General features: G+C 52.2%; 1 protein-coding gene across 5 annotated transcripts; it reads right to left on the bottom strand.

The window, feature by feature from the left end:
* Positions 1-623: 623 nt before the first annotated feature.
* Positions 624-22586, bottom strand: LBR (lamin B receptor). 5 transcript variants are annotated; one of them, XM_078077837.1, is made up of 16 exons: positions 22494-22584; positions 21196-21365; positions 20707-20790; positions 18392-18570; positions 16680-16883; positions 13796-13879; positions 13353-13548; positions 11927-12123; positions 10896-10950; positions 7932-8123; positions 7292-7395; positions 6284-6409; positions 3654-3822; positions 2305-2385; positions 2085-2207; positions 624-1714 (listed from the first exon to the last, which is right to left on the bottom strand). In XM_078077837.1, exons 4-16 carry the CDS (start codon positions 18554-18556, stop codon positions 1554-1556), a joined length of 1857 nt encoding a protein of 618 aa, XP_077933963.1. In that variant the 5' UTR covers positions 18557-18570; positions 20707-20790; positions 21196-21365; positions 22494-22584; the 3' UTR covers positions 624-1553. The 5 variants fall into 5 exon arrangements, with proteins under 5 accessions (XP_077933963.1, XP_077933962.1, XP_077933964.1 ...); XM_078077836.1 differs by having other exon boundaries at positions 21196-21442; positions 22494-22576; XM_078077838.1 differs by lacking the exon at positions 6284-6409 and having other exon boundaries at positions 21196-21442; positions 22494-22577.
* Positions 22587-24861: the final 2275 nt, after the last annotated feature.

Raw genomic sequence — 24861 nt, forward strand, 5'->3', positions numbered from 1 at the left:
CTGAGATCAGAAACGGCAACACTATGCTGGCAAAGGCTCTTTTCTCATTCCCGGAGAGAGAAGGAAATGTCCTCCTTTCTGCCCCACAGCTTCCTTGGTCAGTCGAGCACAGAGCTCGCGGGGACGCGCTTTCCGACACCAGAGAAAAGCAGAATCAAAAAGCTGCCTGCTTCCGTTAGTGCGAAGAAAACACGGACAACTGCCCCAAAACAAGCTTTCAAGAGCAAACCGACTTCAGGGTCACACTGACGGAGGCCGGCCCCACTGCCCTGCGGCCGCACAGCACAGGCGTGCACCCAAGTGTCTCATATGTAAAATGCATCCTTAAAAACCCAAACATACACACTATATTCGTTAGATTCCCCTATATTTAAGATAGTGAGAACAATTTAACTTTGAACACAAATTTTTAGTGAATTTGCTACTGTTCCATTCTAGGACAATTAATAATGAGACTCCACCAACTAGAATTTAATAGCCACAGCCACCCTACACACATGCAGTAAACTACAGCAGAGAAGTGCTTTGGAACGTTTGTTTTAGGTGAACGCCTCCTTCAGGGAGCAGTAGTCTGTGACTCGGAGGGAGGGAGGTACAAAATACAGTATGAACGGCGCAACCTCAACAGTAGCAAAGCCACGGCTTTATTAAAAAAAAAAAGTAAAAAAAAACATACAAAAATATCAGCCTGAAATGGCAAGTCTTCAAACACCAATCTGTGTAAAAATGTTTAAATAGTGATGTTACTGCAAAAATATATATTCTATTTTTTTCTATCAGCAACAGTTTATAAAGGCAAACGAACGGCTGCGGTTGAGGTAGCAAAGCCAAATTCACAAACTTTGGATTGAGAAAAATACCCTTCCTATGTTTTAACAGCATCTTTATACAACATTAAATGAATTCTAATTGTTTTGCAATTTTTAATTGACATGTATTACTTTATAAAACTTAATTTAAAATACTGCAAATGTTTTCGTTAAAAACATATTTAGTTCCTGACTATGTCACATTCAAAATACTGTACAGAAAAATCTGAAGTCCCCATATATTACATGAAAGCTATGTATTTACATTTTCAAATGCAGTTCTAGAAGCTGAGGGTAAGTGAACTGCTCCTAACGCTCCCCCTTCATCCGTGGCTGCTAACGAGCTCTCCCCCCACTCTTCGCAGAACGCAGTTAATGCAGGACGGGGGTCTACGCTCAAATCACTTAACTAGTAGATGATTTAATTCCAAAGGAAATGGATGAAAATTCTCTTCTCTGAATATAACAAAACATAAATGTGCTTCGAAAGTCACAGTTGGTTTCATGTAAGAAACACCACCGACAAAAACAATCACAATTTGAAAAGTCACCAAAACCCAGACACCCATGGTATTCTTTAAGAATGGATCCTTTCCCATTAGAAAGCAAATTCTAACACCTTTACCTGTTTCCTTCTGTTAATTGTTGTGATTTAATAACAATAAACGTGGCAAGGTGAAGAGGCCACTCGGCCCCGCAGTCCTGACCGGAGAAGACAGACGCCGTCCGGGCCCCAGCGAAGGGCTAGTAGACGTAGGGGACGATGCGGTAGGGCACGCGTTGGCGGTACTGCTCCCAGGCCCGGCCGTACTTCGTCCGGCACTGGCGCTCGTCACGCGCCTCGCGGTGCACCAGCAGCATGGCGAAGTAGATCACATAGAAATAGGGCAGAATGTGCTTAAAACCTGCAGAGTGCGGCAGCGGATGCATGAGGTATGGTATCTTCACGGGCCTGACACTGTCTTCCCTGCTTTTCCCCCCAGTCCTCCCAAGTGAACCGCGAGATTGTTCCCTTTTTCCCGTGACGGGGAAGCCCCCCACCCCCACCACGTGGCAGAAGGTGGCGTCTGCGGGACAGGCTCTGCAGGGTACAGGGACAGCCATGCCCTCCCACACCGAGTCCTCGAGTCCACGCTAACTTCGCTCCCCCAGACTCAGCTCAGAAAGAAAGTGATCAGGTGCAACTGCAGGTGTGGGAGCTGCTGCAGCCAGGGGGAGCACCCGGCCCATCCCCCTTCCCAGGGCCCTGCGACGGTACCCGTGGACAGTGCTCACCACAGGGGAGGGACCACGCCAGGGCCATGATGAGATCACCCAAGTAGTTGGGGTGACGAACAAAGCCCCACCATCCAGAAACTAGAAGATTTTTTCCGGTTGAAGTATGGATAGTTTTTAAATCTAGATAAAAATAAAAATACATTTATAACGATCTCTACACAAACAGACACACAAAATCTTTGTGCTGGAGATAACATAAATATAAACCAATACTTACGTGCAAGCTTTGGATCACTGGGATTTTTCCGGAATGCATTTTTCTGAGAATTTGCACATCGGAAGATTACGTATCCACAAACTGTAATTTTTTAAAACTTGCACGTTAACAATTTAGATAATCAAATATTTAAAAACATTTGTAATCTCACTTAGAAATGATTTCATGCTCTGAGGAAGTTTCCAAAGGACAGGAATACCCTGAGAGGTTCTGAGCTGTTCTTAACTCAATCTCAGAATGTCAAAACAAGAGAACGATCCTGAAAGTTCACCATCCACCAGGGGAATGCAAAACCAATCAACACGGTCACATCCACAAATACAACTGGCTACAGCCCGGGCTGTAATTCCATCAAGGCCGGTGTCCGGCAGAATCAGGAACACGGGGCAAGTCCTCTGGTGCCGTAGCACCTACAACCGGGAACACGGACACTGCAGAACTTAAAATCAAACTGCAGCTCGGACCTGGTACCAGGATGACCTGCACAGAAATACCCGCCAAGTCCCACCACGAGCCTACAAGCTGGCTGGTTGATTTCAGGCTTCAGATGTCTCATCGGCCTTGACGTATCACTGCCTGTTAACCACCATCTCGTCCAGCCTCCACACAGCACTGGACACGGGGCGTTCACCCGTAAACTAGGCGCACACCACCCTGAGTGACACCCAGGCATGGTGAGCTTGGATAACCAAACCAATGATGAAACTAAATCTTAACCAACGTCTGGAATTTCTTCTGCCATGGATACTAGTTAGCGTAGGAAAACTCACTGTATCATATGAAGCTCCTGCTGATTTTCCTACCCTACCTCGGGTGCGGGCATTTAACAGTGTCCTAGGAGAAGAGCCACGCTAACGCTCGTCCACACCTGCCCACGATGCTCCTTGGCTCCCACCAAGCTGCACTCCCCACCCCTCCAACCCTTCCCCACCCGCTCACAACTGAGATCAAACACTCTATCCTCCAGTGAGTCTACACTGACTGATGTTCCCCAGAGACGTTCTCTCCACCTTCAACGCAACCTTCCTCGGGCTATAAGTCCCCCGCTAGTGCGCCAGGCCTCACACGTGTCTGAGAGCAGGCGGGCCTAGCACGGCAGGACCAACCTTCCTGCTTTCCAGGGTGCCCAGCAGAAAAAGCAGGCCCTGCAAAGGAAAAACCGCTGAAGGACAAAGCATCCGTGCTCTCTGCAAGCGCAAGAAATCTTTTTGTTTCTCACCCATCACAAACTACTTCAAACCTGAGCTAGTTACGGCCATTTAAAAGGGCGTGTCAGAACGTGTAGCTGCCAGAGCACAAGCGACTCGGTACACGGTACTGAACACGCAGAGGCGGAAATCAGTACTCACGTTTCAGAGCAATAATTAGAGAGGCCATGGGCCAGGACACTTCATTGGGATGGCTGACGAGATAAAAGGCTTGAAAGCTGTAGATAAAGGGAACCCACACCAAGTCTCCAAAAGCCAGCATGAATCCAAACCCATCGTGGGTGATGTCCATGGTCGTCAACAATGCTTCCTGCGAGGAAAGAGCCGGAAAAGCCATTTTTAAAGACCTTCGGGGGATGAAAGCTTCTATGTTTCAGGTATACAAATAAAGTACTGGTTTCTAGTCCAATTTATACAGAGCTATTGGGGGGGCGGTCTGGTTCCCGGGCACGTATCCCTGCCCCAGGTCACTCCGCCACCTCCATCTCTGGTCACCGTACCTGCTCGCTCTGCAATGTGGAAATAACGCATCTCGGAAAGGCCACCGTGCCTCCTGCGTTTGCCCGGGGCACCCTTCTCTGACCTCAGCCTACGGCTCCCCGGCCAACACCCCCCATGCCCCCCGAGCCACCTTCCTTGATCCTCCCTGCCCCCTGACCAGACCAAAGCCACACCCGCTCGCAGGCTAAAGCGAACGCCCGAATGGGCCCCACCACTCTCCACACCAGGCCGCAGGAGGAAAGGCAGGGGCCCCGTGTTGTCACCTCGTCCCCCCAGCACACCGCTCGCCTGCTCTGCAGTAAGTGTTCTCCGGGTTTGCCCGAGAGCCTGCCTTTGTGCCCATTGCCCGTGTGCCCATCTACCTTCCGATCGCGATCTGGCTTTTCACGTCTGCCTTCCACGCGGGCCGCCTGGCCGCATGAGCAGACGCGCCCTCTGTGGGCCTGGATACATGCAGGCCGGACTCCGGATGCAGAGCCGCCGCCAGGGTCAGAACTCAGGAGGCCCTGAGATTCCCAGACCACGGAAGAATGGCAAGTGCACACTCTGGGGAAGGATTGCTGGCCCAGGTCAGAGAAACAAAGGGGTCCCTCCAAAGACCGTTCTCTACCAGAAAGACCACGGCACACGACAACGGGAGTCAGCCGCTCTCCAGAGCGCCCACTGCTGGGCACACAGGCTCTCAGCCCTCCAGGTGATTCCTGAGCGTGCTGCCGACCGCAGGGATGGGGGGGGGGACGAGCACCACCGGGAGCGGGCGCAGCGAGGGGGCCCCCAGGGCAGCCCCGCAGAGAGGCCAGGGAACGCTCCCTTGTGTTTCATCACTCTTCTCGGTTCCTTCGGGTCCCCCGACCTAGTGAGGCGGTGGCTCAGCCTCCACCCGGCGCCCGGCAGCAGCCAGAGGCTGAAGGCGGCCCTGCCCCGAAGGCTGCGGGGCCAATGATGCACGGGGACGACCCCCGCCCGACTGCGCCCCCGCACCCCTTCCCTGCACTCGACAGACGTGGCCACACGTGCGGAACCTGTGATCTCCAGCCACGTCAACAGGGACCGCCACCACGGGTCAGAAAACTGGGAGGAGGAGAAACTAGAACTACTAATCACCGACAAGCTACCAGAAAGGAAGCGAAAAAAGCCTCTGAGATGATGAAGCAACAGGGAAGCCTCGTCTGCCTTAGGCGACTGTCCGCCGGCCTCCAAGGGGCCACTCGTCACCTGACAGCAGGAGGCCACGCCCGCACGACCAAGCACGCTTCTGGGATCGGGGTTTTCTTCCAAAAGCATGTCGCCGCGGGCAGAGACGCGGACCATCAGGGCCGCGGGAGCTCAATGAAGAGCCATGAGCTTGTAGCTGAGGCTCCTTGGCCTCCAGAGGCCCTAGCACTCCCGAAGACAAGGCAGATCACTGGAAGACAAGCACCGGGCTTTCCGAGTTGCTCTGACGGCGCTCTCGGCGGCCGGCCTAGCCACCGACCCCATGGCCCGCGGGAGCCACCTCCGACTCCAAACGCCAAGAGACGGGCGCGCAAACTGGCCCTGCGACAGGATCACATCGGCTGCCAATTGTTTTTAAAACCGAGAGAAAACTCACTGTGAAATCTGGAGGCACAGATTACAAAGACACCAGGAAACTGGTAACCTGGGTGTAAAAAGGCCTGAGGAATACATTATTTTCAAGGGGAATCTCCTCAGTTGAGATGAAGAGTCTTCAAGGAGCAGAAAACACTGACGGCTTCTCAGCGTGAGGAAAGCCTCGGGTTAGGAACCTGGCCTGACTTAAGCTGGTTTCCTCCATTACTGGGACTTCTGACTTTCTATCCATCCGGCCAGAGCTATCTGTGTATTTTCAAACACCAACAATAAACCGCCCCCCCCGCCCAGTATGTAAAACTAGCCGTCTCTTGATAATCCAGAAAGCACTATCCTAATTCAATGATGATCTATCCATCTTTCATTTGATATGGTAATTAGGAAACTGTGATTTATTTATCAATCAATCACACCCACAGATCTTAAATACTTCGCACCAAGGAGCACTTGACACACACAGAGAAGCACCAGCAAATTCCCAGACACTTCCCATGCATTAGCGCTCACCATGTCCGCTCCAGGGGCCGCGGGGATGTGCACACACTCCAGGCCTCACCAGCCTGGGAGGGGTGCACCCCCCCACCCTGTGCGGGAAGCCGAGGCTCCGAGCAGTCAGGCAGGCCACTCACCCGCACTCCAAGCCCTGACTCCCAAGGCCTCTGCTCCTAGAATGAAATTACCTCGTTCCAGAGAGCGTCCACCACATACAAGAGCTGGAAACTGTTAACCAAAATCATCGCCAAGGATGGAGCAGCTCGATCCTGTAGCTTCATCTCAGCCAAAAGCATCACCAAGTTCACAACCACCTAAAAGAAAAGGGGTGAGTACCATCTCATTCCCCAGGCCCTTCGCCACCACGGGGGGAGACGGTCACCTCACCGCCAAGAAAGCCGCAGCATCCACCTGACCACGCAGCGACCTGCAGGGCCGAGACGCCAACACCATGAACCCAGGTGTGATGCCCCGGGAAGGACACGCGGTCACCTCCATGGGACACTTGTCAAAAATGCATCACTCACACCAATCATGACAAGACACCGGGCCCCCTACACGGTATGTGACCCGCACGCTGCAAGTGGCCAGGTCACACGAGCCAGGGAAAGACTCCAGGAGACAAAGCGGAGTCACAACCACGTGCCCTGGAGGGCTGTCCAGCAAGGGTCCCGGGACAGAAAAAGGCCAACAGTGGAAAAAAGAGGGGAAACTTAACAGGCCTGTGGAGTTAGCTGATAATGCTGTAACAAGGGTAATCTGCTGGCCCCGAGGCTCCATGGTTGTGTCCCATGTTCATGCGGGGGACGAGCAAGGTGCCAAAGGGAATCCTGACTCTGTTTTTGCAACGCCCCCACAGGTCTAAAATTAGGTCAAAATTCGTTTTTTCTTTTTAAAGACGACAAGAATACATTTTTTCTTATGTGAATTTACCTACACTAACGCGTTCCTGCTATAATCAGAATAAAACAAACCCTTAATGTTTCATGCCTATAACAAGGGCATCTTAACCCCGAGGAGTCTATCTGCAGGAACAAAATACTTCAAATACAGATTTGTGGAAAGTTATAATCATTCCTAAAAACAGATAAAACTATTCCTAAAACCCACAGTTTCCTTGAAATGATCTACAGTTTTTTCTAAATGCAAGACTACTGTGTATGCCAGAATTGAAATTTAAAGAGAAGACGACATACCCATCCGATCAATCCGGGGCGCAATTCACAAAAGTATTTGAGATCAAAGGTACCAATCCGAGGATTAAGTTCGCGGCCAATGAAGAAATCATAGATGGCATTTCCTGGAAGGAGAAAGTTCTTACGCAAACAGTACGGCAATTGGGAGGCTTACAAAGAGCACTGCTGTCTGCCGTCCGGGGTCCCAGGCCAGCCCATCCAGGTGTGGCAGGGGGCAGCGCGGGCGGGTGCGCCAGGGAGGACAGGCCATGAGGAGCCATCTGGAAGCAGCGAGGCCTCGAGGGCCAGAGCCCATGATTTTAAGGGAACCGGAGCTTTTTTAGTGATCTCCGTGACTTGGCTTGGTCTTTTTAAGGATGTTTACTATTTCAGACCAAAGGAGAAAATCATCCTAAATTGTGATGCTGATGTTACTAAAACGTTGGTGACTATACGTTAAGTCACGACAACAAAAGGTCTTACTTGTCATCCCATGACTGAAAAAGGAAGAGAATCGACTAGGAAAGGAGGAGGGAAATATCGAACATATGTTTTCCCTTTAAATGTATTTTCCTTTACATGTTTTCTCCACGCTGTTCTTCCTTCCTTTCCCCGGGGGCCCAGAGCGGCAGCGGGGGGGGGGGGGGGGAGCGTTGCTCACCGGAGCTGGCGGGGGCCAGGGCGGCCGGGGGCGCCCCCGCAGCGCGCACAGCCAGGTAGGTGCTGAGGGCCACGGTAAAGGCGAAGGCGGCCAGCACCAGCTGCAGGAAGTGCTGGTACACGAAGAGCAGCGGCACGCCCCAGAACACGGCTGCCCCGATGGCCGCAGCCGTCAGCAGGAGAGCGTAGAACCCTAAAAACAGGGCAACACAGAAACCTTAACGCAGCCATCCCGAGATGTACATCGTGACGCAACGCGCAGCATCCTCTCGCCAGGCTCACTAACATCGGGACTCGGGCTCGGCGCGCATGGCAGGTAACCTTCCGTACAGAACCCAGCACTCGCTCAGCTTTTCCCATATTCTAACATACTTAAGCTATTCTTGTGCGCTACGAACAGTCCTTATGCACTTCTAATTAAGAGAAAGCTGAACATGCACAGAAATTCACTATTAAAAAGGTGAGAAGGGGGCGCCTGGGTAGCTCAGTCGGTTAAGCGTCTGCCTTCAGCTCAGGTCATTATCCCAGAGTCCTGGGATCGAGTCCCGCATCGGGCTCCCTGCTCTGCGGGGAGTCTGCTCAAGACTCTCACTCTCCCTCTGCTCCTCCCCCCAACTCTCTCTAAAATAAATAAATCTTTTAAAAATAAATCTTAAAAAAACTGTGTTTTTACTTGAAAATACCTGATTGATAATGGTTTCAGAAGATCCCAGTTATATTCTCCCCCCAGAATACAGATCTCAGGACCCCGCCCTCAGAGGAGAAGAGAGGCCCCCAGGGAACCCTGGCCCAGCCAGCCCTGCTCGGCTCACTACCCAAGCGGCGGGCTCTGAGGACTGCCTGCCTTGTCTCTGAGCTAAAGAAACAGCTTTTGCTTCCAGGAGCTGAGTGCCTACGAGAGCGGTGTTCTGATTCGGTCAGCAGGTTACACTTGGACAAACCACCAAACACAGAATAGAGGTAGCTGTTACTTACCTATGAATTCTAAAATCACAGGTCTTGTAAAGCAAAATGGTCACCTGCAGTTTATTATTTAAATCCACATCCTCCACATACCAGGTTTAGTCCAAAGACTTTTAGGTATTTTAACTTTAACATTTTTTTTTTAAAGATTTTATTTATTTATTTGACAGAGAGAGAGAGAACACAAGTAGGCAGAGTGGCAGGCAGAAGGAGAGGGAGAAGCAGGCTCTCCGCTGAGCAGGGAGCCGGATGTGGGGCTCGATCCCAGGATCATGACCTGAGCCAAAGGCAGCCGCTTAACTGACTGAGCCACCCAGGCGCCCCAACTTTAACTTTCTAAAACAGTCATTTAACTCTCATAAAATTGATGAATATTAAAGGCAAAGGGTAGCAGATAAAGCAGCTTCCTGCCCTGTAGCCCGTGTGCACTACAAATCATCATTCGGAGTGTCCTGGGGCTCTCCTTGGCTTTATGGGGCTGAAATCTCACGCCAAGAAATCTAATGCTGGAACTGGAGCCACCGGATGGGGAAGTCGGAGAGAGAAGGGTGGAGCAGCTAGTCCGGCTGCCACCCAGGCGCCGCATGCAGTCCGAGGGGAGTGAAAACATGACCGCCTCGAGAAGGAAATGAATGCCCAGGGAGCCCCACAAACACAAGGGTCAACAGGCCTGAAGGCAACAATAATGCCCCCGCCCACCTCTCCCCAGCCTGGGCCTCGCTGCGGGGCGAGGCTCACGGGGGCTGCAGAGCCTAAGCCGGGTTCTAGCAGCAACAGGCGTGGTGGAAGCCGTCGAGTGCGCAGCAGCGGCGCATCACACGCGGTCCCGGCACCGAGCGCGGCCCACGCTCTACGCGCCTGGCACGGGCCGCACCTCGAGTGTCTCTGCCTGCCCTTCTAGAACCCAGCAGAACGGTTCCAGACAGAGCAGGCACTGACAAGTCACAGGAAGACGTACCCAAGGTGAGAAAGGTAACAAGGGAGAGGATTCAAACGGCCAAGAATGAAAACCTCTAATGCAATCCCCAGGGCGTCTACTCACTCTTGTTGCTGAGGGACAACCACACGGTGCACATAGCTCCCGAGAGCGGGTCAGCTGCACTGGATCTGGGTCTTCACGCACATCCTCCGACGCAGCGCGCCCTCCCACCGCGGGGGCCCTCCCACCTCCCAGCCCGCGGCTCAGAGTGAGAGCACCTCCTGCAGGCCAGTCCCCCTCCCGGCACCAAGGGTCCCAGGGGAACACAACCAAGTCCCCCGGCCCCTGGCTGTCAGTCACAGCCACTACAGAGGAAAACAGGAGAAAGGACAGAAGGGATGAGCACCAGGTGACAGACGAAGTGTGGGATCACTATATTGTTCACCTGAAACTCACATGACGCTATATTCACTACACTGGAATTAAGATAAAAATAAGAACTAAAACAAGGGGCGCCTGGGTGGCTCAGTCGGTGAGGCGTCTGCCTTTGGCTCAGGTCATGATCCCAGGGTCCCGGGATCGAGTCCCCACATCATCGGGCTCCCTGCTCAGTGGGGAGCCGTCTTCTCCCTCTCCCTCTGCTCCCCCCCCAACTCACGCTCTCACTTGCTCTCACTCTCTCAAATTAATAAATAAAATCTTTTAAAAATAATAATTAAAAGATAAAATATAAAAAAGGAGAGAAAGTGACCCGAGGGCTTCCCTGAGCAGAGCGCTGACAGGGGTGCCACTGGACACTCGGGGGGACAGTGTCCCAGCAGGAGGCTGGCACATGCAGCCCAGAGACACCCAGAGGCCGGTGGCCGTGGCTCCCGGGGCAGCATGGGACTTCCGGGCCTGGCCGTGCCCCCGGGCCCCGGTGTTAAACACACAGACAGGTCCGATCAATTAGCCGTGGAGCCCACGGGCAAGAACACGCGTTAGTCCCGCCAGCGGCCAGTGGCTCGGACACGCGCAAGAGCACAGCGCTCACGGGCTCCGGGCGATCATCAGACTCAAGCTTAAGGAAAAAGAAAAAATCACCGTTCAATCTATACTTGAGTCTTCTTCCATCAGTAAGAGGCATGCCTTCCACAACCTTAACAGAAAAAAAAAGGGTTTTTTTAGTTTAAAACGTTAAAAAGCCCAACACTCTAGCAACCTCTACATCTTAAATTTCGACATTGTTCTGTAGCCCAGGCAGTGACAGGCTGTGAACGCGGACGGGCTGGCGCACACAGACCCCGCGGAGAAACTGCTCGGCCGAGGCTGCCCGACCGCCCCTGCCTGGAAACTGCCACCACCCTATCCGCCTCCGGCTCCCACGTCTGCAGGGACAGGGCACAAGCCCGTCAGCCCCACATTGAGCCCAGCTACCCTGGCCCACCTGCCGCGTGCGGGCTCATCCCACACACTCCTGTGCTCTTCTCGTTACACACGCACACACACGCGCGCACACACGCGCACGCTCACTTAGCCGTTCGCGGATTCTCTGTCTCCAGGAGGCGGTGAGCACTTCCGGGTCGGGGGCGCTCGTCTGTTCATCTGCAGTCCACCCCCCCCAACACACACACACTCAAGAAACACATGGCTCCATCGGGATGAGTGAAAAAGTCCACCTGCCCAATGGCAGCCACATCCTACCCCCCAAAATGACTATTCAGAAATGCTGCAATTCGTAGGAGATAGGAAGCACTAACACAGTGTCATCTGTCTTGGGCCAGACTCCTCTTCCCTTTCACTGGCTGCGAAAGGGGACCCAGGAGAAAGGTGAGGCCTGGTGGAGCTCACAGCCTTAGCAGAATCCCGCATGCTAATTTCAAATGACCGCCATAGGATCCTTATCTAACAACTACTGTGCTGGGCCGTAGTCTGTAAATGAGTGAAAATAGACATGTACATGTATATCTGTAAAATCTTTCACCATAGAAACTGCATTTCTTATTGAAAGTCATCTAGTTTGAAGTAGGCTTATCTAAGTTAATCTGAATGTGTGTTTTTACTGTAGAGCTTTACCCTAAAAATGCCTGATGGGGGGGTGGGCAAGACATTGTGCCCTCACAACGGAAACTTACCTTCCCGACTGGCAGTAAGTAGAACAGAGCCTGAAGCAAAAACCAGAGGAGGTAGACCCCAAACACTCTGGTTTCCCACAAATCAGACAAAGCTGGCAAAGGAGGCGGGAAATTCAGAAGACTGGGCTCTTTCTGTTTGCACATCAACAGCAACAGGAAGAGGAAGGCGGGCAGGCCAAGCATGATGAGAAACACACCTGCAAACAATCAGTGACCATTCAAGCCTCGAATTTCAGTCCGGTTTATCTAGTGGTTTCACTTTTTCAAGGCAGAGCCGAAGGCTGGCTAACCATCTGACCGACTGCTAGGGTACCATCAGCTCCTCATCTCTACCTGTCTGGCCTGTGGGCCCGGAGACAGCAAATCAGCCGAGGTCCAGCACCGGACAGCTGAACTCCGCCTCACAGACCAGGCTCTCATACATTTAAAATCCAACCACCACGGCAGCAGACACGTGGAGATTCCGGCAAACTAGAGATCGGAACATCTAAAACTTATCAGCCTAATCATAAAAAAGCTAACAAACTATCCCTAAGTTTTTAGCAATTAGGACAGGATCCCGTTCACGGAGCGCGTGCGCACAGTGATGCTCGGGGCGCCTGGGTGGCTCAGTCGTTAAGCGTCTGCCTTCGGCTCAGGTCATGATCTCGGGGTCCTGGGATCGAGCCCCGCATCGGGTTCCCTGCTCAGCGGGAAGCCTGCTTCTCCCTCTCCCACTTACCCTGCTTGTGTTCCCTCTCCCGCTGTCTCTCTCTCTCAAATAAATAAATAAGGTCTTAAAAAAAAAAAAAGCACAGTGATGCTGGACACCACCTCTCGCCGCCCGACCAGCCCAGTTACAACTTACAAAACACAAGGCAATTAAGCCAGGGGGTATTCTTCTTTTACTAGTATTTTCTTTTACATGAAATTTCATCACTTTCAAATTACTACCCACTTCAGAACACTAAGCCTTTGAACACTTCAGATCTTGGATGCTCACAGCCAACCTGTCGGGCAGGTCTGGCAGACGCCCTGACCCCATTCCATGGACATGGCCTCTGCCCACGGGCACGGCTGCGCTCGGGCTCCGCCCCCTCGGGCCTCATTAGTCCATTCTCCCATCCCTAATTGTCACTGTCCTCCACATACACCTCCCACACCAACCTTCCCTTTACCTTCTGCACTTCTTTGTTCGAAACCTACTAACAGATTGCTGGAAGTTTTAAGTATAGCCACACGGGCACCCTCTCCACTCTAGGACGATCCTCAAAACTGCTCCCACGGCAGGACTTTCTGCCTGGAAGGCTCCTCCCCAGGCTCCCGCCCGGCTCAGACCCAGCCTGCTTCACACTCCTTCAGAGGAAGGCCTTTCCTTCCTGGCACCGCTCCGCCGCACGCTCACCGCCACCGCCCTCCCCACGCTAAGCCCGGCGCTGCTGCCTACCAGGGACTCCGCCGAACTCCAGACCCTGGGTCTGCGTGGCTGGCCCTTCAGAGGTTTTCAATAATGTAGACCCTTTTGTTGCAACAATGTTTTCTTCCTTAGAATCTATGTCTTTTAATTTGATCTCCTCTCTTCTTGGCCGAAGGCTATACTGTGTAGATATGTAACTACTTTCTTCTGACAGATGGAATTTTTCCTAATTAAAAAACAGAAAATAGAAATGTTTATGGCCAGTAATTATCATTGATGCTACCACATTAACTGATTCAGCATAAGCTGTTTACCAACAAGAATAAATTTGTTTAAATTATATTCACTCTTAATTTAAGGACACAATCTTAGAAGAGATCGTAAGAGAACACTATGGTGTTCAGTGTGACTCTTGAGGGGAAGTCACATTTACAAAGAGGACAAGTGCCAGAGACGAGAAGGACACCCCGTACCTCAGTGTTTCTGTGAGGCAGGCCATCCCTCTCTGTGCGCTCAGGCTCCCCATTGTACCTGTTGATGCTGTTCCCAAACGGCTTCTAAGGTGAAGAATACAAACCATTGTAAACTTAAGAATCATACCTTATTAAAAAGACCATGCTGGCAGAAATTTGCTATTATGAGATCAAGCAATAAAACAAACCAAAGATTCTCACAGCTTCAATCCTAAGGGATTTCAGCATACTTTTGTTAAAAAAGAAAAGGAATAAAAGATTAGAATCTCCCAGTCTTGGAAAGAGTGGACTTTGCAGTATAGATCTCTACACGAGATCTTTCATCCTTTAAACATAATTAGACTGAGTGCTACAGTGTCACGGTTCAATGGCAGATACTCTAATATTTGCTATGAGTTAGAGAAAGTAAAAATTGGTCAATTTAACCACTGAGTGGTTAAAAAGGGGGGGAGGGGAGACATTCACTGCCCCAAACTAGCCACCAAGGGGAAATTAAGACATGGTGGGTACTTAGGGAGTGCCGCCAGTGACCTTGCTGCCTGGTTTCTATGGAGCCCTGAGCCCCCTCTGCCTGTGTCCCTCTCCTCACACTCTCCAGACAGTGGAGGGAACTTCTCATCGGACTGAACCGGGGAAGTGTGTGAGCTTGCGAAAGATTTTTCAGGCAATGCATGGCTGAAATCTGTCACTTTGCTCCTTTCTGCATCACTGACAAATGAGAACACTAATAAACCAAGAGGAGGAAAGCAAGTTAAAAACGTACTGGGGACGCCCACCGGCAAAGGGCCGCAGTGAGATAGTGTCAAGTTCTAGCTCAGAGCAGTCAAACTGAGCAGTGCGAACAATCAACATACACTTAAGTCGGCCAAGGCACCAGCGAGCCACTCAGCAGCACACGGAGCTACGGAAAAACCACGCTCTCAGGGCACCTGGGGGGCTCAGTCGTTAAGCGTCTGCCTTCGGCTCAGGTCATGATCCCGGGGCCCTGGGATCGAGCCCCGTATCGGGCTCCCTGCTCAGCGGGAAGCCTGCTTCTCTCTCTCCCGCTCCCCCTGCTTGTGTTCCCTCTCTCGCTGTGTCTCTCTGTCAAATAAATAAATAAAATCTTAAAAAAAAAAAAAAAAAATACCACGCTCTCCGTACTTCCAACGTCCGCCATATAATCTGTAGCCACCCTGTGACCCTGTACCACGGGCTGGTCGGCCAGCCCCAAACCGTGCTGACGGCAAAGTGACAGATGCGCACACAGGGAGGTGAGTTACTGCAAAAGGTCACGATGGGGCAGCCACGTGACCGCCAACCTACATGCAGCACAGTGGGGCCCTGCCCATGCAACACGCCAACCTCAATTCCAGGGTGCGCACACGGTGGCCCAGGGCTCTGCTGGAGGAACACAGCCAGTCTGTGGCTCTTGGGTCACCGGGACTGTAAGAAGGTCACACTGTAAACACAGAACGGGCACTAGATGCTAAAAATGAAAAAGTGGGGCGCCTGGGTGGCTCAGTTGGTTAAGCGCCTGCCTTCGGCTCAGGTCATGATCCTGGAGTCTCCGGATCGAGTCCCGCATCGGGCTCCCTGCTCGGCAGGGAGTCTGCTTCTCCCTCTGACCCTCCCCCCTCTCATATGCTCTCTCTCTCTCATTCTCTCTCTCATAAATAAATAAAATCTTTAAAAAATAAATAAATAAATAAATAAATAAATAAATAAAAATGAAAAAGTGACAGAAAGCATGAAGCATCTGTTCCTTAAGCTGAGTCCGCTGACTGGCCCTCAGAGCCGCTAACAGACGGAATGTTCAAGCTCACCAGTAATCACCAAAAGCAAGGGAAAGCGGCGAGCTGACGGTCTTCGGCAATCAAATCGACCAAAAAAATTATCATTATAATTCTCAGAATGAGCAAATGGGCATTCACACCCTACGGATATTGGCAGAAACCTTCTCGAGGCAGTCTGGCCACGTGCGCTCCAGCCTCGAGTCTGCTCTACCATCTGAGCTGGCCGTTCCACTTCTAACCAAGCACTGATCTTCAGGAAGTATCAAATGTTGTATAAGAATATTTGTTCACTAGACAGAGAAAAAGCTAAGCCTGTCATTAATAAGAGAGCTGATGTGAGCAACCACGTCGCATTTGTACAACTTACCAGCCGGACAGTTCCATACAGCCAACGATGTACAAAAACATAACGCAGTTTATTCCTAATATTTTAAAATTTAAAAATCTGACCATAAAACAGTGTGTACCTAAATCTGGTTTTTTAGGATTATTAAAAATCTGTATGCATTTATCCAGAAAAGAGATAATATAAGTGAACAGAATAAAAGATAACCTGCATTCAATTCTTTTTCTTCAAACTCATTTCCATTTGGCCTACCATCTAAGATATCCTTGTGCACGGGCCTACAGGTTCTGTCCACCGACCTTTCCAAGCTTCAACTCAGAAAGTAATTCCATTAAAGTTATCATCTTGGAATAGGGCAAGTGATCGAGTATAATGATGCCAAGAAACCAAGCGTATGCTTTTGTAACACACAGTTACATTTCCTTATTTTATACGTGAACTTCTATAAACTATAAAACTTTTTCAGTTCAACCTACAATCTACATCTATGTGCAATTTAAACACTGCCTTTTTTAAAGCCATGATATTAAATAGCACTCTTGTAACTTGGCATTCTTTTTCATTGGCATTTAAAAATATTATACTTCCTATTCTTCTATTGGTTTACGTAACCTTCCAAAGTCAGCACCTTCGATGCGATGCTTCCCTGACCCTTTACTATGACTCACTATGGTCTGAGTAAACATGCACACGAAGAGGAAGATGGTTTGCGACCGAACCCAGGACAAGGGTAAAGGCCTCCCGTGAGCCCCGACACACGCACCAACACCAGCGGGGTCAACTTCACTTCCAATACTTCCTTCCTCATTTCCTTAATGTCGGCCTGGTGCGAAGCAGAGGCGGATCGGCGGGAACTTCTAGGTGGTCGACCAGGGGATCGGGAGCGCGACCTTGACCTACTCCCTCGGCGTCTGGAAGGAGAACTGGAAGTTGAGCCACTTTTCCTTTGTCTAAAGGAAGTTAAAGGCTAGAGAGGGACAAGAAGGCACAGAGCTTTAGCACAAGACAGACCTGAACGAGAAGAGGGCGCCAAGGCGTGCCCGGTACCATCGACTCTGCGACCACCCCAGGCATCAGGGCAGCCGAGGGCCCGCTGGACCAGGCCGAGCAGATGCTGCCACAGTGGCCCACCTCCCACGGGACACGCGCGGCCTTTCCACTCCTGACTCTTCTCAGAAGGTACTGCCCCGGAGTGGGTGTGTCCGAGCCAACTAGATGTGCACTTTGCCAACAGCACCTCCAAGAGCAGCTACCAGACACCGAGTCAAACCAAGATGAGGGGACAAGCGAACCACATACAGTAACAAGAAACCGAGTCCCACAGGTGCGCTCTCAACAACACGCCCGGCAGATCTGGAAAGCGGGGGGCAAGGCTGGGTTACTTATGAGCAACATCTCGCTCTGCCCTCTTCTCTCCCACCTGATTTTGTGTGGCCCAGGAGCTAAGAATGGCTTTACATTTTGTAAATGACGGCAAACGACAAAAGAAACATGAAACTTTGTGACACATGAGAATTACTTGAAATTCTCATTTCAGCGTCCATAAATAAAGTTTTATTGGAACACAGCCATGTCCACTCACTTCCAGACCGCCTCGAGCTGCCCTCGCATTGCAGAAACTGTATGGCCCGTAACACCTACAATATTCACTATCTGCCCCTTTGTTCAAAAGCTTTGCCAGCCTCAGGCGAGAGTACTCAAACTGTGGTTCAGAGGCTATGGGTTCAAGAACTGTTTCTTACTGATCTACAACAAAAAATGAAATTGAGACTAGACGTGTAGAAATCCTCACAGCATTTCAACATAGTGATTTTATGCCTGTTGAATCTAACACTACAAAGTTAGGGCTTTTACTGCACGCATCTTTCTTCCAAGCGTCTAGTAAGTCATTTATGGTATTTTATGTAAGCACTTCTACACCATGGACCAGATCATTTAAAGCCCAGGCCCCCACCAGAGAGGCTGAGAAACCCTGGGCCAGACCTACCTCTAGTTAATGTCACCCTCCTGATGAAATCCTCGGTGGTCGGGATGAAGCCCAAACCTCTCTGGTTCCGCTCCTGTTAACCCTCGGCTGGCCCTTGCCCACCGCGCACTTGGCCATCCCTGTCCGCCACCCCCCTCCACGCCTCTGGCCAGAGCCATGAACCTCCATCCCCCGGGTTTTCCCCATTTGGCCTCAGCACCCACCCGCGTGTCCTCTGCAAGCCCTCCCTGAGACCCAGCACCACCCGCCAAACTTCCCTCACCGAAGGCATGACATCAGGGACATGATCACAGAAGGAGGTCTTCTCCCAGAACTAGGAGCCTCGGGGACCAGGACACCATGCTGTACTCGTGCCTCCCCAACCCGAAGCCGAAGCGCGGCCCCACTACTCCACACAGAGCCAGAACTGACCGCTCTACACCTAGAAACACACCACTAGCTATTTCCCTGCCTATAAACAGACTCTGGCAAAGCAAAGGAGCACTTACCTTGATATCATTCTCCTTCAGTTCAAGTTCGGTGCCGTCTTTGTACTTGACGGTGTAGAGCTGGGAGTGGCTATCATGACTCAGAATTTCGACTTCATAGTAAAGCGAACTTCCAGGCCACCGACCTCTTACCACCTCACCGTCGGCGAATTTCCTACTCGGCATTTTGAAAAATCAGCCTAAATAGTTTAAAAGAAAAAAACAAGGAGTCACTGCATGTGTCTTTTTTCAGAGACTGCACACTAAAATACAACTTTCCAAAGTGTTTAACTGGCAGAGATTTTAGGACCAGAAAGGCCTTTGGGGAGGTGGGGGGAGGGGGAATATCCGACCCCTTAGTCCAAAAGTGAGAACAAAGTATAAAGATGTTAACCGGTTTTTCCAAGGACATAAAAATAGCAGGAAATGGCAGAGTAGGGATGCACAGAGGCTGTTCTTTGTGCTAGGGCGTATCTCATCTGCAGTCACTTTACCCAGGATGATCTCGCCACTGTGGTACCTGCCGGTGACACGAAGATGCAGCAGGACAGAAAGGCACCAAGTGGTTTGCACTCTGCAAAATGCTATCACCCGAGTGACCAGATTTCTTGCTATTCAACAAGGCAGTCACAAAGGACCCATTTCCTGATTTATAAATCTGCATACGGGGCACCTGGCTGGCTCGGCTGGTACAGCATGTGACTCTTCATCTCTGGGTCAGGAATTCAAGCCCCACACTGGGTGTAGAGCTTACTTTAAATAGATAGATAGATAAATAAATTTGCATATAGCCTTACAAAGGCTTTAAAAATGTATTTAAAGAAGAAGAAACCAGCCATCTGGGAAAATCAAGGATGTATAATTAACATTACTATAACCCACCAAGAAGGAGAAAAATAATTCCAAACCCATACAAATAGCAAATTTGGGGTGCTTTCATAAAGTTTTCAAGTCTTAAAGCTAAAATCCCAAATGCACACCAGGCAAGTCCGCGAACCACACACGGGCCTTCGTCCTAGCGGCCCTCTCAGGCCCGCAGCAGGCATCCACCCTCAGTTACAACGTTCTTTCCCACATGGCCCCAGAGCCACGTTTCAACAGCACTCCAAGAAACCACACACAGCCCGCAGGAATGACCACTTACAGGAGGCCTGCTGGCCCCCCTTCTTCAATTATCAACTGGTGCTGGGTGCTTCCAGCTCTCGGGCAGCAAGCTTTCCGCATCCACCGAGCGGCAGAGTCCCACTGCCACGTGACAAAGCCGAGCGCCTCCCGCCTTCTGCACCAGCCGCTGAACAAGCTGCGGGCCTCGTCTAAGAAGAGAAATGCTCCCCAAATCACCTTGCTCTGGCCACCTGCTAGATGGTCCGGGCCCGTAAGCACGCCTCCTCACCCCGCTGCCGCCAAGACCCAATTGGACAACGCCATGTGGGCACCCCAGCAGCTCTCTCGAGTTAGGAAAGGACAAAGCGGCATTACCCCACCCCTCCGGGGGGAGACCTTTCATAAGCACATTTCTTCACTGTTAATTGCCTGAGAAAATACTTCACAAACTTCACTTGTTTAGAAAGATAGGAGCTGGGCTGGGAGATGAAAGCAAACCCAGCCACTTATCCAGTGATTAGAGGGTGCCAGCCCGTCACATGTGAGCAGAGAGGGTGCTCTCTGCCCGCGCCCACCTGAAATAGCATCGCGGGCTAATGAAGGGGTGTGGGCTCGGACAAGGGGGAGAGGAGACGGAAGCTTCGGGGTGAAGTCACACCTGGCTGAGGCGGCACCTGAGGGGCACTTGGCAAGCAGGGGGCAGTGGACGCCTTGAGCCATGGAGGAGGGGGACAAAAAGGAAGGTGACAACAGCAAACCTTGCCTGTTTCAACATTCAGGTCCGAGAGCCTCCAAATACTGAGAAAGAGGAAGGAAATGTGCCGCCCTTCTCTCTTCTCTCGTGCCCCCCCTCCTCCTGGGACCCCCTAAAATCACAGCACCGTTACTGATACTGATGCTCTGAGGCTGGTCAACCAGGTTTGAAAGAAGACCATTGTATCTTGCTACACGAAGATGCCATCAAGTTTCAAACAACAACTCTTCAAAGACTGGAAAAAATGATTTTTTAAAAAGCCCTTGGAGCAGATACTGCACCTTGCTGAACACTGACTTACTGCCATCTTTCTGTTACCCAATTAAATATTTTGGGTTACATAAATTAAAATACGTGGTAGATATCTGTTAGGTCGCTAAGCTTAATTTTTTTTTTTTGGACAGCCACATGCAGAAGAATGAAACTGGACAATTTCCTTACACCACACACAAAAATAGACTCAAAATGGATGAAAGACCTCAATGTGAGACAGAAATCCATCAAAATCCTAGAGAAGAACACAGGCAGCAATCTCTTCGACCTCAGCCGCAGCAACTTCTTCCTAGAAACATCGCCAAAGGCAAGGGAAGCAAGGGCAAAAATGATCTATTGGGACCTCATCAAGAAGTCTTTTTTTGACAGCAAAAGAAACAGTCAACAAAACCAAAAGACAACCGACAGAATGGGAGGAGATATTTGCAAATGACATATCAGATAAAGCTAAGCTTAATTTTTTTTAAATGACAACTAAGCATCGGGACTTCACAGTGATGCTTCCCATGGCGGCTGAGGAAGAAAACCCAAGCCGGCCTCTCCTTAGGAGACTGCTGTGGTATCCACAAATGTTCCAGAAGATGAAACCACAGCATTAGGCACACCTCCACTCTGCCCAAGCTCCTCCCACACTTGTGACGGCGGCCACCTTCCACCAGAATCCCCCGCGGGAGCGAATGGGCCAGGCACCCACCTGACGACGTCCTGCCCCACACGGGAAGGCCTCCCTGAGGGCGGAAAGGAAAAGCCTGTTGCCTGAGCACCAGCGCCCCGGCTCTTCCTCTGAAGCCACTGCTAACTTGCTTGGCAGCGCTGGGATGCTCACACGTCTGGGCTCCGCTATGTTATCAGCACCACAGAAGGCTGCCCACCAGAAAGCACAGCGTTACAAGGGCCTTTGGTCATCTTGCCCTCACTTTTCCAAACCGGTCCAAACACGGCTGAGAAAGGGAAGCTCAAAGTAAGCCGGACCGCACCCCTCCACACCTGGGCCCAGGGCCCAAGGCCAGCTCTGCAAACGCCCGGCCGTGCCCCCGCCCCGCCCCGGCTGCAGGATGCAGAGGGAACACCAGCGGCCAGGCCGGCCCGGGCAGACCGCGCGACCGCCCTGAGGGATCTCAAGGCGCCAGGGTAAGGTCCACTGCCCTGCGGCTCGTCTTGGCTCTCCTCCGCAGACAGCTCTCGGACGCCAGCTCGTGATGCCGGTGCTCCGTCCACACCGGGCCCCGCTCTGGCCCCGCAGCGCCCGGCCTCCCCGCCACGGCTGCGGCCACGAGGGCCGGGCACCGGCACACGCGTGCACGCGGCGCGGGGCTGGAGCGGCAGGTGCTGCAGGGGAGCGCGGCCTCGGGGGCCCTCGCGCGGCCGGGGCGGGGGGGGGGCCGGAGCGCCCGCGCCGGCGGGAGCAGTCCTCCCGGGCCAGGCCCTCCGCGCTCAGCCCTTAGAAGTGCCCCTTGAGGCCGCGGGCCGGTGTCACGACGAGAACTTTTTTAAAAGCCTTCAAACGGTGAAAACACAGGCTCGAGCGCGCGCAGCCCGCTTCACCATCCGCTTTCAGAGCGTGGGGGCCCGGGGCCCGGTGACAGCGAGGGCGGACGGCAGCCGCGCCCTGTGCCCGTCAGCGCATCCCCTCCCGCGCCCCCTCGAAGTCCCCCGGCCCCGTGTCCCCCCGAGCCCCCGTCCCGCCCGCCGGGACCCCGCATCCCCGCGTCCGCGCTCCCCCCGTCCCCGGCAGCGCATCCCGCGTCCCCCCGCGCCCCCCCGCGTCCCCGTTCCCGCCGCGGCCGCAGGCAGGGGCCCGAGTCCCCCCACCGCCGCCCTCCCGGCCGACACCGCCGCGGCGCGCCCAAAATGGAGGGAGGCACCGGCGATTTCCACCTCGGTTCCACTTCCGCCGCGGCCCCCCTGCAGGGGGAGCCGAGGCCGCGCGTCCCCGGCCCCCCGCCCCCCGGAGGCCGCGCCGCGCCGGGCGGCGGGCACGGGGACGCTCACCTGCGCCGGGCTCCGGCGGGACGCGAACGGCTCCGGGACAGTCGCCGAGCAGCACCCGGCGGCGGCTCCGCGCGCACGACGCCGCCCGTCGCGCCCGCGCCCGCGCCCGCGCCCCCGCCCCCGCGCTCGAGCGCGCGCCGCGCCCCGCCCCCCATGGAGGCCGCCCAGGGCTCCCATTGGCCCCTCGGCCTTTTGAATCGACCCCGGCGCCGCCGATTGGTCGTGCGCGTGGCGCGTCCGCCCCGCCCGGCCGGCCCGTGGGGCGGCGGGGCGGCGGGGCGCGGAGCCGGGCGGAGCCGCACGGTCCGGCCCGCTGTCGCCTTATCGCGGCCGCCCAGGCGCCGCGCCCCCGTCCCGCCCCTGAGCTCCCGGCCCCGCTCGGCGAGGCGTCGCGCACTTCGGGCCACGGCCGGCCTGGTCAAAGAGATAATAAAAAGCTGCAAACGTTCAGTTCGCGCGGTGATGAGTCCGGGGCCTCAGGTGCTTCCTGCGAAGACGCTGGCCGAGCTCTGCCAACCGCGCGGGGCCTGCGGCCGCCTGGGCGCTGGCTCCTCTGTCCTGAAGGCGGCGGGACCGGGCCTGGGCCGCGGGCGGGGGGGCGCGGGGACCGGGGGTCCTGGCCGGAGGCGCCAGACGGTACCCAGTAATGTGCGGCCGGAGACCGAGAACTCTTGCCCTGCGCGCTGGGCGACCACCCGCACCCCACGAGTCCGGTGCTAATTGGCCTCCAAAGTGCCAATCATTACATTAACTCCGAATCTGGTATGGATCTTAAACCTTTTTTTCTCCAAGTTACCATTATTGGTTAGTTGGTTTCCTTCCTTTGAGGTTGAGAGCTTAAAGAAGTCCATTGAAGTTCCGCATTTTGCAATGTGGTCTTCAGGTATTTCTTAACCCCATGCTAGGCCAGCCTAACTTACTGGGTGCATTTAAGTGAATTTCAACTTTAAAAACACTGTCAGTTAAATTATAATAGTAAACAGGTTTTTGCAGTGCGGCTTTGGTCTCAAGAGTTCTTCCTCTCAGTTACAAACCACAAAACACTCAGGTTTACTACTGAAATAAATAATAAATAGGAGCTAATGCATTGAGCTTTCTCAGACATTCACATCCAGTGTGAAAGTTTTCATCAGAGCCTTTCCTGGAAACAAGTTTTGACATCAAATTGTCTTCATTGTCATGGAATTTTCGTGGAGACCTGAGCCACAGAAATGCACATTGCACTCCAAAGTCAGAAAACCTGATTTTTGGCAAAGCCGTAGGCCCACATTGTCCTAATAATGTTTAAGGTAAGATAATATTACCCCTGCCTCATTTTTTTTGCAGCAGATGACCCAGAAATGAAAACTCTATTCCAGGCATGAGGGGCCCTAAGACAGTCATTATTCCTAATGGCTAAGCAGCGCTATGCTGTTCGTTCTCCTCTGTCCTGCCCAGGACCAGGATTTCACTGCACTTCCCTTGAGAGACGCATTTCCTGGATCATTTCCGTTTATGAAATAAAAGATATCTTAAAAAACACACATTGCATTTTAAAAGTCAGGTTTATAAAAAGTCTCATAACAAAATGAAGTTAAAAGATTGTAAATTACTAGAATGAGCTAACATTCTACCTTATAAATTACCAAAAACTTTTTTCAAAACAACTGATTTTGACATCAGAGAAAGTAATTCTCGGAGCACCTGGGTGGCTCAGCCAGTGAAGCGTCTGCCTTCGGCTCAGGTCATGATCCCGGGGTCCTGGCTTCGAGCCCTGCGTCGGGCTCCCTGCTCGGTGGGAAGCTTGCTTCTCCCTCTGCCGCTCCCCCTGCTTGTGTTCCCTCTCTCGCTGTGTCTCTCTGTCAAATAAATAAATAAAATCTTTAAAAAAATAAAAGTAATTCTCTTACTGTTTATTTCTAGTTAGTAGACAGAAGTATGTTGCGAAAAATCAGATTAATACCTATGTTAGTTTCTCAATAAAGGAAGGATTGGTATTTTCCTCTCATTTTTCTTGGGGAGTGGAGAATTTCCAGGGTTAGTTCTCAGAGAGATGCTTGTCAACCACAATTAGCCAGTTGTGGATTTTCAGAAACTGTAAAGTCAGAGTCACTTAAAGAGCCCTGTCTTGGCACTGTGGTCAATAATGAGGCAGTGGGGAAGCAAAGCCAGAGACCACACCGGGGCCAGGAAACCCTGCATGGGAAACAGGAGCTTCGTGCACTGTGATCCCCCATGGAGGGTCTTTGCTTCTGCTTCGCAGAGGGTCTGGGCTATGAGGACTGAAACAGTTCTTTCGGGAAGTAGGTCTAGGCACAATTTAACGTGGCATGAGGAAATCCAGCTGGACACCTTTGGTAATGTTTTTTTGGTTTTGTTTAAACCTGGG

This window comes from Halichoerus grypus, chromosome 7 (assembly GCF_964656455.1).
Source record: "Halichoerus grypus chromosome 7, mHalGry1.hap1.1, whole genome shotgun sequence".
Taxonomy (NCBI): Eukaryota; Metazoa; Chordata; class Mammalia; order Carnivora; family Phocidae; genus Halichoerus; species Halichoerus grypus.

What these genes read in the sequence shown, in the direction of transcription:
- LBR (XM_036068914.2), bottom strand. Translation starts at nt 18,556, where the DNA reads ATGCCGAGTAGGAAATTCGCCGACGGTGAGGTGGTAAGAGGTCGGTGG. An exon ending in AGTTGACCCCGCTGGTGTTG is followed by an intron (nt 13,880 to 16,679) that starts GTGCGTGTGTCG and finishes TCTTCACCTTAG; the next exon opens with AAGCCGTTTGGGAACAGCAT. An exon ending in GCCCCGGATTGATCGGATGG is followed by an intron (nt 6,410 to 7,291) that starts GTATGTCGTCTT and finishes CTTTTCTTTTAG; the next exon opens with GTGGTTGTGAACTTGGTGAT.